The sequence below is a fragment of the Syngnathus scovelli genome, chromosome 9 (genome assembly GCF_024217435.2).
Source record: "Syngnathus scovelli strain Florida chromosome 9, RoL_Ssco_1.2, whole genome shotgun sequence".
NCBI lineage: Eukaryota > Metazoa > Chordata > Actinopteri > Syngnathiformes > Syngnathidae > Syngnathus > Syngnathus scovelli.
Window position 1 is genome coordinate 12,841,285 of NC_090855.1, and position 17,398 is coordinate 12,858,682.

Below are 17,398 nucleotides of genomic sequence, written 5' to 3' on the forward strand. Positions count from 1 at the left end.
GCGCGGGTGGGTCCAACAGCTTCCCTGGGTAGAGTACGCTCACAATTCCCTCCCCAGCTCGGCTACTGGACTTTCGCCTTTCCACTGCGTCTTCGGGTACCAGCCACCCTTGTTCGCCCACCAGGAGCGTGGTGCGGCGTGCCCGTCGGCCCAGGCTTGTGTCCGCCGTTGTCATCGCGCCTGGGCGAGGGGCCGGGTCACTCTTCTCTGCTCTGTTTCAGGCTACGCCCGCCAGGCGAACAAGCACCGGACACCGGCTCCGGAGTACAGAGTGGGGCAGCGTGTGTGGCTCTCGACGCGGGATTTGCCGCTGCGAGCAGGATCCCGCAAACTGGCGCCCCGCTTTGTTGGACCGTTCCCTATTCAGAAGGTGATTGGCCCGGCCGCAGTCCGTCTTCTCCTTCCAGAGTCCATGAAGGTTCACCCCACGTTCCACGTGTCCCGTGTGCGGCCCATCCATGAGAGCGCGTTGGCGCCGGCGCCCGTTCCGCCGCCGCCGCCCCAGCTCGTTGATGGGGGCCCGGCTTACGCTGTCCGCTCCCTGCTCCGATCGCGGCGGCGCGGGCGTGGCCTCCAATACCTCGTGGATTGGGAGGGTTATGACGACGCGCACCGCTCCTGGGTTCCGAGCCGCTGGATACTCGACCGTTCGCTCATCACGGAGTTCCATCGCTGCCATCCGGACCAACCGGGTCCTCGGCGCGGGCGCCCGAGGAGGGACGAGGGGAGGTCTTGCCCGCCGGTGCCGGGGTCTTCTGCTCCCGCGTCCGTCGATCCTGCGTCAGGCGAGGTGTCGGACATTTCGGCGGTGTGCTGACCCCCCCACCTGGTCGCCCGGGGAATTGCCTTCCTTTTTTTGTTTTTTGTTTTGTTTTTGGTTCCTGGGGACGTCGGGAGCCGTCCCTTGTGGGGGGGGTTCTGTCACGTGCTGGTGCCACCGGCGACAGGACCACGCCCCCCTGTCAAGGGAATCGCCGTCACCTGCCACGGGCTCATGGACAGCGCTATATCAGCGCCGCCAGCGCAGACCTGAGTGTCAGTCTGTCCCTTGATGCTGCTTTGCTCATCAGTCCTGAAGATACGGACTCGCTTGACTATTTGGAACCCCCGCAGAATCGTTTGTCCTCTCCAGCCCGATCGCCGCTCCAGCGCCAGCTGTTCCCATCATCCCCTTCTCCAATAAAGCCCGTCGCTACGCACTTGGCTGTACTGTCCGTTCCCTTACAAACGTCACTGTAATTATTAATGGGACCGCAACTCAAAATTTAATCAGAAGGTCATAACATATAACAGAACACACATGATAAAGTGAATTATGTCGTACTTGGAGAAAGTACTACAGATGACCCCCCCCCCCCCTCCGAATTCACTTTAAAAGAAAAACCTGACAAAAGAAAAAAATCGATGATCAACGGCGTGGGGGGCGAATCAAATGTCCAGTGTGGCTCCGCTGAACGAGAGAAGGCGGAACCGCCCCCCACCCCCACCGTGCCTGTCTGTAGGGTTCCCCTGGGGCATGGTCGAGGGGCAGGAGGAACGGGAAGAGGGGGCCGAGTCGGAGGCCAACCCCGTTTCAGGGGATGCACCAACTCAACAGGCCTGGGTAGATCTAGGTGAGCTGGTTTAAGGCGGTCCACAGACACACACTCCGGCTTTCCCCCAATGTCTACCACAAAGTGCTTGTCCCCCGTTTCCACGACACGGAAAGGGCCTTCTTAAGGCGGACGGAGAGGTCCGCTGTGGCCGTCAACTCGAATAAAGACATACCCAACAGACCGAAGGCTACTGGGGACGTGAGAGTTTGGCAAACCATGGCAGGAGGTAGGAAGCGGAGCAAACAGCCTGGCATTGTCCAACATGCTGGAGCTTTGGAGTGCGGCGGACCACGGGGTCGTGGTGCTGGGGATGAACTCCCCAAGCACCCGTAGTGGCTGACCATAGACCAGCTCCACGGAGGAGGCCTGGAGGTCTTATTTTGGTGCAGTCCTGATGCCCAGCATGACCCATGGTTTGTCCTTCAGGCCAGCACCCAGGGAGGCTTTCATTGACCTGTGAAAATGTTCACAGAGGCTATTGCTCTGGGGGTGGTAGACCGTGTTGCAGTGGAGTTTAACACCCAAGCTCCCTGCGACAGTGTTCCAAAGTTCAGATGTGAACTGAACGCCACGGTCTGAGGAGATGTCCGATGGAGTGCCAAAACGGGACACCCAGGTGCCAATAACCTGGTGGACCTGGTTTGGGGGAGACAGACAGGAAGACGACAGCTCGACAAAGCTGAATTCTGTTTGCGGGCAAAACTTGTGAGATGGATGGAGCCAGAAGCATCTGGCAGTGTTCCCAAACACACCCAAATATCTGCTTATTTCTTCACACCTGTGCACAGTCCCCTTGGCTGACTTCTTACCAGGCCTGGGCCTGCATTCATGCATCAGTGCCAGTCAACTCAAAGCAGACCTCAAACAGGTTCTGCTAGTTGGGTAACTCAAGTGAACCTAATTTCCTACCCCAGCTGTCGCGAGAGTAAGCCGCCCTCTATGCTCCAGACCCCCCTGGCAATCAACTGAAATCCACAAAATAGAAAAACCCGAGGCACGCTTTGATGGCACTTGTTTTTTCCAAGGCCTTCAAACTACAACAAACATTGAGGGCGATTACTCCTGACGCTGCTCCATCAGAAGGTTAATGAGGAAGCAGTGTGAAGCGCTGGGAGTGCCATTCCCAATTACCGTTTCAACAGAGTGAGCAAGAGAAGACGATTGCACTGGGGTCCAGCACGCCCACAACCCCCGTGGGGAAAAGCGGTTCAGAAAATAGATGGATGGATGTTTGTGTGCGTGTGTGTGTGTGTGGGGGGGGGGCGTGTTGTAGTCTTTAATTACAACTTGTCGTGTGAAAACGAGAAACCTATCTTGCGAAAAGCATTTTTCTTCTTCACTTGGGTGCCGCTGCCAAGCTTGGGTGTTGTTGCATTCCAAACAATAGTAAATATAACCTTCCCAAATATGTGCGTGGGAAGGAAGATATTCTTCTAGATAAATAGGTGGCGTGTGCGCGTGGGTGTTTGTGCGTTGGTCAGTTTGTGCGTTGGTCAGTTTGCACGCGAACCCTGGGCTGATTTCCTTGATGCCGTCAAGCAGGCGATCCAGCTGCCCCACCCTCTGCGGCTCATCGGCGTCCCCGCGGATCCTGACGGCCGCAATGGTTTTCCTCAGGCAGGCGGCAGTGACCTTCATCATCCCCTGGCAGGCGGCCACCACGCGGCGGTCCCGCACCGACCAGTACGCGTCCTGGTTAGCGTGCGGCTCCTCGCCTTCCTCCTGCTGATCAGGGGCATCGCCCGACGGGTCACGGGCTTCCGACAGCGCCTGCGAGATCAACGCCCGCCTTCCCGTTCAGATGGAGGAGCGCGCGCAGCCTGGTCACCTTGCTTCCTCGCGGCTCGCACCTGCTCTAACTCCTCGATGGCGTCTTTGACGATGCCGCTCTTACCGCTTAGGACCAGCACCGCTGCAGCCTTTTTGTCTGCATTTGAGAGAGCGATATGAAGGGAGCTTGTTCAGCATGGTCGCTAGAAAAGAAGATGGCAGCAAGCTCGCTGCGTCGGTCGGTCCCTTGGTGGCTAGCCAAGTCACAAGGCTGAAAAGTCAGTACAAATTTGGCACAGGGTAGGAAGGTGTGCTTACTTTGCTTGAAAGGAATGTAGAACAAGAGATGGGCCAGCAGCTAAATTGCAACAGACAAACGGTAAAAAGTTGGGTAGACACATGCAATGGTGCTTTTTGCTCAGACTGACGTCAGGCCAAGTAGTCCTTCTTGAGTCCTCAGCGAGTAGCACCAAGTACCAATACAACCAGTACTTTTCGGCATTTTACTTATCTCAACAAACCTTTCGATACATGTGATGATTCATCAGATTATTCGCTGATGTCTGAAATTCACGCAGTGTAGCGCCAACCACTGGCTAGGATGACTCTGAGGTCAGATTGACTCTTTTTGTATATGCAAAGTTCATGAGGACCCAATAGCTTGAAATAAGGTTGGTATTTGTTTGTTTGTAGAGAGGTGGGTGGAAAGGGAGGTAGACTACGTTGTGTATATATTGGCAGGGCAATCGAGAGGCAGGTCGCTAAGTTACAGAGGTTAGCTGGTAGTTGCACGCTAACTCACCATGTGGTATGCAGGTGAAGCGGTCACATGCTGACCACACACCCCTGTAGACGTCAACTGCTCCTGAGTCAGACTAGAAGGAGACAAGTCAGTTGTTCACCTTCCCCAAGCCGGAGCCTGCCTCCTTTGTTGTTCAATGTGCGTACCTCTGTAGCGGTGAAGTCAGTATGACCTCCAGAAGCTGCGTCAGGCCCTCCAGGGCCTGCACGACGGCGTCTCGGACTTGCTGTCGTAGAGTGACGCCTGACACAGAGGCGGTGAGTCAAGCAAACAAGGTGAAGAAATAAAGAGCGCAACATTTCCTGGCACGTTACAACTCTTCTGGAGGAGCATCGCCGACACACACAATGCTGGAGGTCAAGTCCGGCCTGTTCCTCTGACCACCCCTGCCACCTGAAAGCAGGAGATGGCGCCAGTTAGCACGTCTTACCTCTGCTATTGGGAAGCCAGTAATAAACAGTGGAGAGGCTGAGGACACTCTTGAGGACAGAGTCGGCCAGCTGCCCTACATCCTGTGGCACAGAAACACAAGATAATTTTATATACGTATATGTTGGCGGGTTAATCATCTTTGCAAAATGTCTCACTGACTAACTTGCTGTGACGGCAGGGGAGGCTTGGAGAAGGCCAGGCAGAGTTTGGGGGCTTCCTGAGATACCGCTTTTGCCGCCTGGTCTGCAACACAGAGGTTAGCAGTTGCATTGGCGCAGGAGAGTTTCATTGGCATTGAACTGGTATTGTTGAGCATGCAACTTCCACTTGAGCACTCAACTCAAAGTGTCCCAAACGTTGGAGAGGTTGAAGTCTCCGTCCGACTCATTGGCTTCTCTGTCAGAGACAGAAACTTGAAGGTTAGCATTTTAGCTCCACGATACAGAAGAACATCTTTGAATCAATACACAAATGTCCAAATTTCGATGATTTAAATATGTTCACTAAAGTATTTTAGAAGGCTCTAGACTCAAAAGCGCAGTATCAGTCACTATTGCATCTACCTGTTGATCACGTTTCGTTGGATTTGCACACCACAAACTAGCTCACCACATTTAACCCTAACCCGTATTTCAAGTTTGTTCTGCAATCGCTTGTTGGAAACACATTTTAGTTTTTTTTAAAGCTGCTGGTACTTAAGTGCACATTTGTAATTATTTTTTTGTGCTCTTATTTTATGATGATATTTTATGTAGATTAATCAAATATTTTCATGTCCTGATATGGCTATGATTACAGTGGCTTATGTCATCAACTGTCAGCCATTTATCTCATTTATTTTTTAATTAATCTTTCTGGAATCTAAAATGTATACGTGGCGTACTCTGTAATGTTTTGTTTTGGGCTGAAAAATAATAAAATAAATCTTATGAAATTTTGAGGTACTAACTTTGTATTTGTCGATATGGAATGTTGCTAGAATTATTGTTGCATTTATGATAAACATCTGATTTGTTTTTATTGCCCATGTCTTATCTGCTGTGGCCAACTCTCTGTTCCACCGCGTTACCCATTATCGCGTTGCCCACTATCATTTTGTCTGCCATTGTCGCTCAGTAAGTGTCGCCCACCATGTTGTTGTTTCCCCCTCTATGTGTGTAACGTTTGCGTGTGACATCCTGGAACACGCAACCACCCGACAAATGCTCGTCTTGAGTCCTACTAAAAACAATGTAGTGCGGCTATCACGTCAGCATTCTTGGCTTCATTTTACCTCACTACGTTTGACTTAATTTTATTTACATCACCTGGCGCGACATGGTAAACATCATAGTGTAGTTATGTTAGGTTAGCATTTTAACTCCATGTTATGCCAAAGAGTGTCTGATAACCACGCTACGTTAGTCATTTTAGCTCGGCCAGGCCGTTTCCGAGCTCCAAATTGGCCAAAGTGACCTCAGACTCGAGCCGAGATGCACTCGACGGAGTCAGTGATTGGTTTCATATGTGCCGCCAGGTGCACTGATTGAACCTGCTATTTAAAAAGGACTCTGTGCGTTCAGGCTTGCTGTTTGTTGCGTGAGTTGTGTGGGTAGTCAATTTGTCTCCATAATTGCTTAGGTGTGTTTGTTTCTATATACCGTATTTGCCGGTGTACAGGTCGACTCGGTGTATAAGTCGACCCCCTAAAATTCGACGGAAATTTACGATTTTATGATATATCCTTTGTATAAGTCGAGCTCAATTGTTGCATTATATTAAACTTCAAAATTCAATATGCGAAATTTATTGACGAAATGTGTTCAAATTCCGGGAGGCCGTGCGCATGCGGCTGTTTATAAGCACCGCGGAGGAGATCGCGGAGCCTCATTCGACTTCCAGCGGCCGGCGAGCTCGTGCACGCCGCCCGGCACCAACGGGAGGCCGGAAATAGCTCCAAGCCGAGCGGATCGGCACTTTATAAGCACCGCGGAGGAGATCGCGGAGCCTCATTCGACTTCCAGCGGCCGGCGAGCTCGCGCACCCGCCCAGCACATCCGGGAGGCCGTGCGCACGCGCCAAGTGGCCGAAAATAGCTCCCGCCGAGCGGATCGGCTGTTTATAAGCACCGCGGAGGAGATCGCGGAGCCTCATTCGACTTCCAGCGGCCGGCGAGCTCGCGCACCCGCCCGGCACATCCGGGAGGCCGTGCGCACGCGCCAAGTGGCCGAAAATAGCCCCCGCCGAGCGGATCGGCTGTTTATAAGCACCGCGGAGGAGATCGCTGAGCCTCATTCGACTTCCAGCGGGCCGCGCACTCGCGCACGCCGCCCGGTTCAAATTTTCTAAGTGCAACGCACAATGAGATGCATGAGAAACGGCCTTGGTTACCATCACATTTGAAGCGATGAATACGAAGTTAAATTTTATGACTCGGTGTATAAGTCGAGGTGGATTTTTTTCGGTCGATTTTGGATCGAAAAAGGTCGACCAATACACCGGCAAATACGGTAGTACTTTTTGTCAGTATACATTCACCTTGTTATGGTGAGAAAACGTTCTTAACACAATAAAGCATTTGAGCCTAATGATGGCAAAATGAAGCTTAAGACATGAAACATTTCAGAAAAATTTGTCAAAAAGTGGTGAGTCCTTTCTTGAGACACTGTGTGCTCGTTAGGGATACAAATTTCCAGAAATTGTTTGAAAATCTTTGATAGCCAAAATGAGAATGGGCTGTCAACAGCCGTACTGGAGGGATTGCTTTTATGGCAGATAATCGTTCCCTATGCTCATCTCGAATCAAAATGCTTCTCTTTGTGCTCATCCGTAAACAGATGCACACGGCTTCACATAAGCAACTCAGTCACAGGCCATTCCATTCTAACAATGGAAAATTTCTCAGCCTTTTTGTCTGTTTTTGATGCCTTTAGAATGTCACAAGTTATTATTACTGACAAGATTTCACGACAGTTTTGTTCCTTTATTTCAGCTTTTTCCCATGTTATTGAGCTTGTGAAAAATTTGGGGATAAAAATAAAGACATTGTGGAAGTTGCTTTAAAGGCGTAGAAAACAAGCTGAAAATTAGAACATTCAGACTCTGTGAGCCGTGATTATTAACTGACCAAACTACATCCCGTGGGCATGACAGAAAAAGCCGGCAACGGTAAACGTGTCACGTGCTGGTGCCACCGGCGACAGGACCACGCCCCCCTGTCAAGGGAATCGCCGTCACCTGCCACGGGCTCATGGACAGCGCTATATCAGCGCCGCCAGCGCAGACCTGAGTGTCAGTCTGTCCCTTGATCCTGCTTTGCTCATCAGTCCCGAAGATACGGACTCGCTTGACTATTTGGAACCCCCGCAGAATCGTTTGTCCTCTCCAGCCCGATCGCCGCTCCAGCGCCAGCTGTTCCCATCATCCCCTTCTCCAATAAAGCCCGTCGCTACGCACTTGGCTGTACTGTCCGTTCCCTTACAGTACAGACTGACCAACGCTATGCAGCCAGCGAACGACGAGACGGCATTGAGTCGACTGGAGCGAGCCGAGACCGCCGTCAGCAGCCTGTCTGCCGACATCCGGCACCTGATCAAGGTTGGTCAGCAGCAACAGCTACAGCAGCAGGAGATGGCCCAAGCCCTCCAGAGACTGTCGGTGGCTGCGTCCCCGGCTGTCACGGTACCCCCGCACCGCTCGTCTGCCGAGGCCAGGACGCTCATGGACGTCCCGGAGCCCCGCCTTGGCAACATCGAGAAGTTTAACGGCGATCCCAAGCACGTGAGGGCATTCGTGACGAACTGCCGCATAATGTTCAGCCTCCAGCCAATCACGTTTTCGTCGGAATCAGCCAAGGTCGGGTTCGTCCTAACCCACCTCACGGGCGAGGCGCGGCTGTGGGGCCTGGCCGAATATGAAAGGATGGCCCCGTCTTGCGATTCCATCGACGCCTTCGCGGAGGAATTGCTCCGCCTGTTCGACCTGGGATCCGCCGCCGAGGACGCCGCCGAGGAACTGGTGACGCTGCGTCAAGGTAGCCGATCGGTCGGAGAGTACGCCCTTAAGTTCCAGACGTTGGCCGGCAGCAGCGGATGGAACACGCCGGCGCTCGTTAGCACCTTCCTAAACGGACTCGCTGAGTACATGAAGGAGGGACTGGTTGCGTACGATCGCCCGCGAACCCTGAAGGGCGCGATGGACTTGGCGGCCCGAGTAGACCGGCGGATCCAGACGCGGCGGCGCGATCGGGAGAGGAGGTCCCCGCAAAACCCGTGTGGTCACATTCCTCCGTCTGCTGGGGACCCGCCAACCACACCACCCGCCGAGCCCATGGATCTGGGAGGGGCTCGGGTTCCCTCGGAGGAGCACCGTCGACGCCCCTCACTGGGCTTGTGTTTTTACTGTGGGGAGGGGGGCCATCGGGTAGCGGGGTGCCCGTTAAAGAGGCCGGAGCTCACGCGGCGTCGGGGGATCCGCGTGAGCTCGACCAGCACCGGCTCTCCCAGCCCCAGCACGCTCACGCTACAGGCACGCGTCCAGCTCGCGGCGGGCGACCAGAACGTGGCGGCCTTGGTGGATTCCGGCGCGGAGGGGAACATCATGGACATTAGCCTGGCACGCAAGTGGGGTGTCGGCTTCCTCCCTCTGAGCCCGTCTATTCCCGCACGTGCCATTGATGGCCGTCTGATCGGCGAGGTGGCTTTCGTGACGGAACCAATTAAGTTACTGCTCTCGGGCAATCACCACGAGACCATCCAGTTTTTTCTTCTTTCCCTCCCAGGACAGCAGCTCATACTGGGGCACCCTTGGTTGCGGCAGCACAACCCGGTGCTGGACTGGGAGGTGGGGGTTGTTCGGCAGTGGAGCGAACGCTGCCATCAGGTGTGCCTGAAGGCGGCCACCAGCCCACTCAGCAGAGCCCCGCCGAGGTACAGTCCCGACATCCCCAATGTCCCAGCGTTTTATCACGAACTCAAGGAGGTTTTTAGTAAAGCCAGGGCCACTTCTCTTCCTCCACACCGGTCCTACGACTGCGCTATCGAGCTGTTACCCGGCACCTTCCCTCCCAAAGGACGCGTCTACTCCCTGTCCGCTCCTGAGCGCCGGGCTATGGAGGAATACATCCGGGAGTCCCTGGCAGCCGGTATCATACGACCATCCTCTTCACCTGCAGGAGCGGGGTTTTTCTTCGTGAAGAAGAGGGAGGGCACGCTACGCCCGTGTATCGACTACCGGGGAATAAACGAGATCACTGTGAAGAACCGATACCCTCTGCCTCTTCTGTCTTCCGCCTTCGAGAGCCTTCAGGGAGCCACCATTTTCACCAAGCTGGATCTTCGCAACGCCTACCACCTGATCCGCATCCGGGAGGGAGACGAGTGGAAGACGGCTTTCAACACCCCGAGCGGACACTACGAGTACTTGGTGGTTCCGTTTGGGCTCACCAACGCCCCAGCGGTTTTCCAGTCACTGATTAACGACGTGCTACGAGACATGCTGGACAAATTCGTGTTCGTTTATTTAGACGACATCCTCATTTTCTCCCGCTCGCTCCCTGAGCACATCAAGCATGTACGGGCGGTGCTGCGCCGTCTCCTTGAGAATTCGCTCTACGTGAACGCGGAGAAGTGCGAGTTCCACGCCTCCTCTGTCAAATTCCTCGGCTATGTGGTGCGTGAGGGATCCATCGAGATGGACCCTGGGAAGGTGCAAGCGGTCACGTCATGGCCTGTTCCCGAAACACGCAAGCGACTGCAACAGTTCTTAGGGTTCGCGAACTTTTATCGCCGTTTTATCCGTGGATACAGCACGGTGGCCGCGCCCCTCACCTCCCTTACCAGCCCCGCCTCCCCGTACAAATGGACGGAACGGGCAGAACGGGCATTTCAGGAGCTTAAGAGGAGGTTCACATCCGCTCCCATCCTCAGGGTTCCCGATCCCGACAGACAGTTCGTGGTCGAGGTGGACGCCTCGAACGTGGGTGTCGGGGCGGTGTTGTCTCAACGTAGCCGCCAAGACGATCGCCTCCACCCGTGCGCCTTCTTTTCTCGCCGTCTGTCGGCCTCGGAACGAAACTATGACATCGGGAATCGGGAGCTCCTCGCCGTCAAGTTGGCCTTGGAGGAGTGGCGGCATTGGCTGGAGGGCGCCACCACTCCGTTCATCGTCTGGACCGACCACCGCAACTTGGAGTGTCTACGATCGGCCAAGAGGCTGAACGCAAGACAAGCACGGTGGGCTCTGTTCTTTGACCGGTTTGAGTTCTCTCTTTCCTATAGACCGGGTTCCCGTAACGCGAAGGCGGACGCCCTGTCGCGTTTGTTTCCTGGGGGGGAGGAGGGACAGGGTCCGCCTCCCACTATCCTCCCGAGCTCAGTTCGGGTGGCGGCTCTTACATGGGTGATCGAACGCCAAGTGGAAGCCGCATCACGCGATCAACCCGGCCCCAGCAACTGCCCGGAGGGTCGCCTGTTCGTCCCTGAAGGTCTGCGGTCGTCCGTGCTGCAATGGGCGCACGACTCACGCCTGGCCTGTCATCCCGGCGCGGCACGCACGAGGTACGTGGTGGCACAGCGTTTCTGGTGGCCCACCTGGCAAGTGGACACCAGCGATTACGTCAGAGCCTGCTCAATTTGTAACCGCTACAAGACGTCTACTCGTCCTCCGGCCGGGCTGCTTCAACCCTTGCCGGTCCCCCAGCGTCCCTGGTCTCACCTGTCGATCGACTTTGTCACGGGCCTCCCCCCCTCTGAGGGAAACACGGTGGTCCTCACGGTGGTGGACCGTTTTAGCAAGATGACGCATTTCATCCCTCTGCCTAAGCTCCCATCTGCGAAGCAGACGGCGTCCATCATGGTGCGGGAGGTGTTTCGCCACCACGGTCTCCCACAAGACATCGTGTCAGACCGAGGACCTCAATTCGCTTCCACCTTCTGGACGGAGTTCTGCCGACTCCTCGGCGCCACGGCCAGCCTCTCCTCGGGGTTTCACCCTCAGTCCAACGGTCAAGCGGAGCGCCTGAACCAGGAACTGGGCAGGTCTCTCCGATGCATGGCCGCCGGGGACCAGCGTGGGTGGGTCCAACAGCTTCCCTGGGTAGAGTACGCTCACAATTCCCTCCCCAGCTCGGCTACTGGACTTTCGCCTTTCCACTGCGTCTTCGGGTACCAGCCACCCTTGTTCGCCCACCAGGAGCGTGGTGCGGCGTGCCCGTCGGCCCAGGCTTGTGTCCGCCGTTGTCATCGCGCCTGGGCGAGGGGCCGGGTCACTCTTCTCTGCTCTGTTTCAGGCTACGCCCGCCAGGCGAACAAGCACCGGACACCGGCTCCGGAGTACAGAGTGGGGCAGCGTGTGTGGCTCTCGACGCGGGATTTGCCGCTGCGAGCAGGATCCCGCAAACTGGCGCCCCGCTTTGTTGGACCGTTCCCTATTCAGAAGGTGATTGGCCCGGCCGCAGTCTGTCTTCTCCTTCCAGAGTCCATGAAGGTTCACCCCACGTTCCACGTGTCCCATGTGCGGCCCATCCATGAGAGCGCGTTGGCGCCGGCGCCCGTTCCGCCGCCGCCGCCCCAGCTCGTTGATGGGGGCCCGGCTTACGCTGTCCGCTCCCTGCTCCGATCGCGGCGGCGCGGGCGTGGCCTCCAATACCTCGTGGATTGGGAGGGTTATGACGACGCGCACCGCTCCTGGGTTCCGAGCCGCTGGATACTCGACCGTTCGCTCATCACGGAGTTCCATCGCTGCCATCCGGACCAACCGGGTCCTCGGCGCGGGCGCCCGAGGAGGGACGAGGGGAGGTCTTGCCCGCCGGTGCCGGGGTCTTCTGCTCCCGCGTCCGTCGATCCTGCGTCAGGCGAGGTGTCGGACATTTCGGCGGTGTGCTGACCCCCCCACCTGGTCGCCCGGGGGATTGCCTTCCTTTTTTTTTTTTTTTTTTGTTTTTGGTTCCTGGGGACGTCGGGAGCCGTCCCTTGTGGGGGGGGTTCTGTCACGTGCTGGTGCCACCGGCGACAGGACCACGCCCCCCTGTCAAGGGAATCGCCGTCACCTGCCACGGGCTCATGGACAGCGCTATATCAGCGCCGCCAGCGCAGACCTGAGTGTCAGTCTGTCCCTTGATGCTGCTTTGCTCATCAGTCCTGAAGATACGGACTCGCTTGACTATTTGGAACCCCCGCAGAATCGTTTGTCCTCTCCAGCCCGATCGCCGCTCCAGCGCCAGCTGTTCCCATCATCCCCTTCTCCAATAAAGCCCGTCGCTACGCACTTGGCTGTACTGTCCGTTCCCTTACAAACGTCACTGTAATTATTAATGGGACCGCAACTCAAAATTTAATCAGAAGGTCATAACATATAACAGAACACACATGATAAAGTGAATTATGTCGTACTTGGAGAAAGTACTACAGATGACCCCCCCCCCCCCCCCCTCCGAATTCACTTTAAAAGAAAAACCTGACAAAAGAAAAAAATCGATGATCAACGGCGTGGGGGGCGAATCAAATGTCCAGTGTGGCTCCGCTGAACGAGAGAAGGCGGAACCGCCCCCCACCCCCACCGTGCCTGTCTGTAGGGCTCCCCTGGGGCATGGTCGAGGGGCAGGAGGAACGGGAAGAGGGGGCCGAGTCGGAGGCCAACCCCGTTTCAGGGGATGCACCAACTCAACAGGCCTGGGTAGATCTAGGTGAGCTGGTTTAAGGCGGTCCACAGACACACACTCCGGCTTTCCCCCAATGTCTACCACAAAGTGCTTGTCCCCCGTTTCCACGACACGGAAAGGGCCTTCTTAAGGCGGACGGAGAGGTCCGCTGTGGCCGTCAACTCGAATAAAGACATACCCAACAGACCGAAGGCTACTGGGGACGTGAGAGTTTGGCAAACCATGGCAGGAGGTAGGAAGCGGAGCAAACAGCCTGGCATTGTCCAACATGCTGGAGCTTTGGAGTGCGGCGGACCACGGGGTTGTGGTGCTGGGGATGAACTCCCCAAGCACCCGTAGTGGCTGACCATAGACCAGCTCCACGGAGGAGGCCTGGAGGTCTAATTTTGGTGCAGTCCTGATGCCCAGCATGACCCATGGTTTGTCCTTCAGGCCAGCACCCAGGGAGGCTTTCATTGACCTGTGAAAATGTTCACAGAGGCTATTGCTCTGGGGGTGGTAGGCCGTGTTGCAGTGGAGTTTAACACCCAAGCTCCCTGCGACAGTGTTCCAAAGTTCAGATGTGAACTGAACGCCACGGTCTGAGGAGATGTCCGATGGAGTGCCAAAACGGGACACCCAGGTGCCAATAACCTGGTGGACCTGGTTTGGGGGAGACAGACAGGAAGACGACAGCTCGACAAAGCTGAATTCTGTTTGCGGGCAAAACTTGTGAGATGGATGGAGCCAGAAGCATCTGGCAGTGTTCCCAAACACACCCAAATATCTGCTTATTTCTTCACACCTGTGCACAGTCCCCTTGGCTGACTTCTTACCAGGCCTGGGCCTGCATTCATGCATCAGTGCCAGTCAACTCAAAGCAGACCTCAAACAGGTTCTGCTAGTTGGGTAACTCAAGTGAACCTAATTTCCTACCCCAGCTGTCGCGAGAGTAAGCCGCCCTCTATGCTCCAGACCCCCCTGGCAATCAACTGAAATCCACAAAATAGAAAAACCCGAGGCACGCTTTGATGGCACTTGTTTTTTCCAAGGCCTTCAAACTACAACAAACATTGAGGGCGATTACTCCTGACGCTGCTCCATCAGAAGGTTAATGAGGAAGCAGTGTGAAGCGCTGGGAGTGCCATTCCCAATTACCGTTTCAACAGAGTGAGCAAGAGATGACGATTGCACTGGGGTCCAGCACGCCCACAACCCCCGTGGGGAAAAGCGGTTCAGAAAATAGATGGATGGATGTTTGTGTGCGTGTGTGTGTGTGGGGGGGGGGCGTGTTGTAGTCTTTAATTACAACTTGTCGTGTGAAAACGAGAAACCTATCTTGCGAAAAGCATTTTTCTTCTTCACTTGGGTGCCGCTGCCAAGCTTGGGTGTTGTTGCATTCCAAACAATAGTAAATATAACCTTCCCAAATATGTGCGTGGGAAGGAAGATATTCTTCTAGATAAATAGGTGGCGTGTGCGCGTGGGTGTTTGTGCGTTGGTCAGTTTGTGCGTTGGTCAGTTTGCACGCGAACCCTGGGCTGATTTCCTTGATGCCGTCAAGCAGGCGATCCAGCTGCCCCACCCTCTGCGGCTCATCGGCGTCCCCGCGGATCCTGACGGCCGCAATGGTTTTCCTCAGGCAGGCGGCAGTGACCTTCATCATCCCCTGGCAGGCGGCCACCACGCGGCGGTCCCGCACCGACCAGTACGCGTCCTGGTTAGCGTGCGGCTCCTCGCCATCCTCCTGCTGATCAGGGGCATCGCCCGACGGGTCACGGGCTTCCGACAGCGCCTGCGAGATCAACGCCCGCCTTCCCGTTCAGATGGAGGAGCGCGCGCAGCCTGGTCACCTTGCTTCCTCGCGGCTCGCACCTGCTCTAACTCCTCGATGGCGTCTTTGACGATGCCGCTCTTACCGCTTAGGACCAGCACCGCTGCAGCCTTTTTGTCTGCATTTGAGAGAGCGATATGAAGGGAGCTTGTTCAGCATGGTCGCTAGAAAAGAAGATGGCAGCAAGCTCGCTGCGTCGGTCGGTCCCTTGGTGGCTAGCCAAGTCACAAGGCTGAAAAGTCAGTACAAATTTGGCACAGGGTAGGAAGGTGTGCTTACTTTGCTTGAAAGGAATGTAGAACAAGAGATGGGCCAGCAGCTAAATTGCAACAGACAAACGGTAAAAAGTTGGGTAGACACATGCAATGGTGCTTTTTGCTCAGACTGACGTCAGGCCAAGTAGTCCTTCTTGAGTCCTCAGCGAGTAGCACCAAGTACCAATACAACCAGTACTTTTCGGCATTTTACTTATCTCAACAAACCTTTCGATACATGTGATGATTCATCAGATTATTCGCTGATGTCTGAAATTCACGCAGTGTAGCGCCAACCACTGGCTAGGATGACTCTGAGGTCAGATTGACTCTTTTTGTATATGCAAAGTTCATGAGGACCCAATAGCTTGAAATAAGGTTGGTATTTGTTTGTTTGTAGAGAGGTGGGTGGAAAGGGAGGTAGACTACGTTGTGTATATATTGGCAGGGCAATCGAGAGGCAGGTAGCTAAGTTACAGAGGTTAGCTGGTAGTTGCACGCTAACTCACCATGTGGTATGCAGGTGAAGCGGTCACATGCTGACCACACACCCCTGTAGACGTCAACTGCTCCTGAGTCAGACTAGAAGGAGACAAGTCAGTTGTTCACCTTCCCCAAGCCGGAGCCTGCCTCCTTTGTTGTTCAATGTGCGTACCTCTGTAGCGGTGAAGTCAGTATGACCTCCAGAAGCTGCGTCAGGCCCTCCAGGGCCTGCACGACGGCGTCTCGGACTTGCTGTCGTAGAGTGACGCCTGACACAGAGGCGGTGAGTCAAGCAAACAAGGTGAAGAAATAAAGAGCGCAACATTTCCTGGCACGTTACAACTCTTCTGGAGGAGCATCGCCGACACACACAATGCTGGAGGTCAAGTCCGGCCTGTTCCTCTGACCACCCCTGCCACCTGAAAGCAGGAGATGGCGCCAGTTAGCACGTCTTACCTCTGCTATTGGGAAGCCAGTAATAAACAGTGGAGAGGCTGAGGACACTCTTGAGGACAGAGTCGGCCAGCTGCCCTACATCCTGTGGCACAGAAACACAAGATAATTTTATATACGTATATGTTGGCGGGTTAATCATCTTTGCAAAATGTCTCACTGACTAACTTGCTGTGACGGCAGGGGAGGCTTGGAGAAGGCCAGGCAGAGTTTGGGGGCTTCCTGAGATACCGCTTTTGCCGCCTGGTCTGCAACACAGAGGTTAGCAGTTGCATTGGCGCAGGAGAGTTTCATTGGCATTGAACTGGTATTGTTGAGCATGCAACTTCCACTTGAGCACTCAACTCAAAGTGTCCCAAACGTTGGAGAGGTTGAAGTCTCCGTCCGACTCATTGGCTTCTCTGTCAGAGACAGAAACTTGAAGGTTAGCATTTTAGCTCCACGATACAGAAGAACATCTTTGAATCAATACACAAATGTCCAAATTTCGATGATTTAAATATGTTCACTAAAGTATTTTAGAAGGCTCTAGACTCAAAAGCGCAGTATCAGTCACTATTGCATCTACCTGTTGATCACGTTTCGTTGGATTTGCACACCACAAACTAGCTCACCACATTTAACCCTAACCCGTATTTCAAGTTTGTTCTGCAATCGCTTGTTGGAAACACATTTTAGTTTTTTTTAAAGCTGCTGGTACTTAAGTGCACATTTGTAATTATTTTTTTGTGCTCTTATTTTATGATGATATTTTATGTAGATTAATCAAATATTTTCATGTCCTGATATGGCTATGATTACAGTGGCTTATGTCATCAACTGTCAGCCATTTATCTCATTTATTTTTTAATTAATCTTTCTGGAATCTAAAATGTATACGTGGCGTACTCTGTAATGTTTTGTTTTGGGCTGAAAAATAATAAAATAAATCTTATGAAATTTTGAGGTACTAACTTTGTATTTGTCGATATGGAATGTTGCTAGAATTATTGTTGCATTTATGATAAACATCTGATTTGTTTTTATTGCCCATGTCTTATCTGCTGTGGCCAACTCTCTGTTCCACCGCGTTACCCATTATCGCGTTGCCCACTATCATTTTGTCTGCCATTGTCGCTCAGTAAGTGTCGCCCACCATGTTGTTGTTTCCCCCTCTAT

General features: G+C 54.1%; 2 protein-coding genes across 2 annotated transcripts; both read right to left on the reverse strand.

The window, feature by feature from the left end:
* Nucleotides 1-1,411: 1,411 nt before the first annotated feature.
* On the reverse strand, nt 1,412-5,672 carry LOC137840612 (cyclin-D1-binding protein 1 homolog). Its single transcript, XM_068651840.1, has 9 exons — nt 5,669-5,672; nt 4,940-5,011; nt 4,763-4,842; nt 4,598-4,679; nt 4,314-4,410; nt 4,168-4,240; nt 3,684-3,723; nt 3,446-3,522; nt 1,412-3,365 (listed from the first exon to the last, which is right to left on the reverse strand). The coding sequence occupies exons 1-9, from the start codon at nt 5,670-5,672 to the stop codon at nt 2,652-2,654; spliced, it is 1,239 nt and encodes a 412-aa protein (XP_068507941.1). The 3' UTR covers nt 1,412-2,651.
* A 7,942-nt stretch (nt 5,673-13,614) lies between these two features.
* LOC125975740 (cyclin-D1-binding protein 1 homolog) lies at nt 13,615-17,318 on the reverse strand. The gene is made up of 8 exons (XM_068651841.1): nt 17,295-17,318; nt 16,405-16,488; nt 16,244-16,325; nt 15,960-16,056; nt 15,814-15,886; nt 15,330-15,369; nt 15,092-15,168; nt 13,615-15,011 (listed from the first exon to the last, which is right to left on the reverse strand). Exons 1-8 carry the CDS (start codon nt 17,316-17,318, stop codon nt 14,379-14,381), a joined length of 1,110 nt encoding a protein of 369 aa, XP_068507942.1. The 3' UTR covers nt 13,615-14,378.
* Between the last annotated feature and the right edge of the window lie 80 nt (nt 17,319-17,398).

What these genes read in the sequence shown, in the direction of transcription:
- LOC125975740 (XM_068651841.1), bottom strand. Translation starts at nt 17,318, where the DNA reads ATGGGTAACGCGGTGGAACAGAGA. An exon ending in CTGGCTTCCCAATAGCAGAG is followed by an intron (nt 16,057 to 16,243) that starts GTAAGACGTGCT and finishes CCTCTGTGTCAG; the next exon opens with GCGTCACTCTACGACAGCAA. An exon ending in CTACATTCCTTTCAAGCAAA is followed by an intron (nt 15,169 to 15,329) that starts GTAAGCACACCT and finishes TCTCAAATGCAG; the next exon opens with ACAAAAAGGCTGCAGCGGTG.
- LOC137840612 (XM_068651840.1), bottom strand. An exon ending in CTGACTTCACCGCTACAGAG is followed by an intron (nt 4,241 to 4,313) that starts GTACGCACATTG and finishes GTCTCCTTCTAG; the next exon opens with TCTGACTCAGGAGCAGTTGA. An exon ending in CTACATTCCTTTCAAGCAAA is followed by an intron (nt 3,523 to 3,683) that starts GTAAGCACACCT and finishes TCTCAAATGCAG; the next exon opens with ACAAAAAGGCTGCAGCGGTG.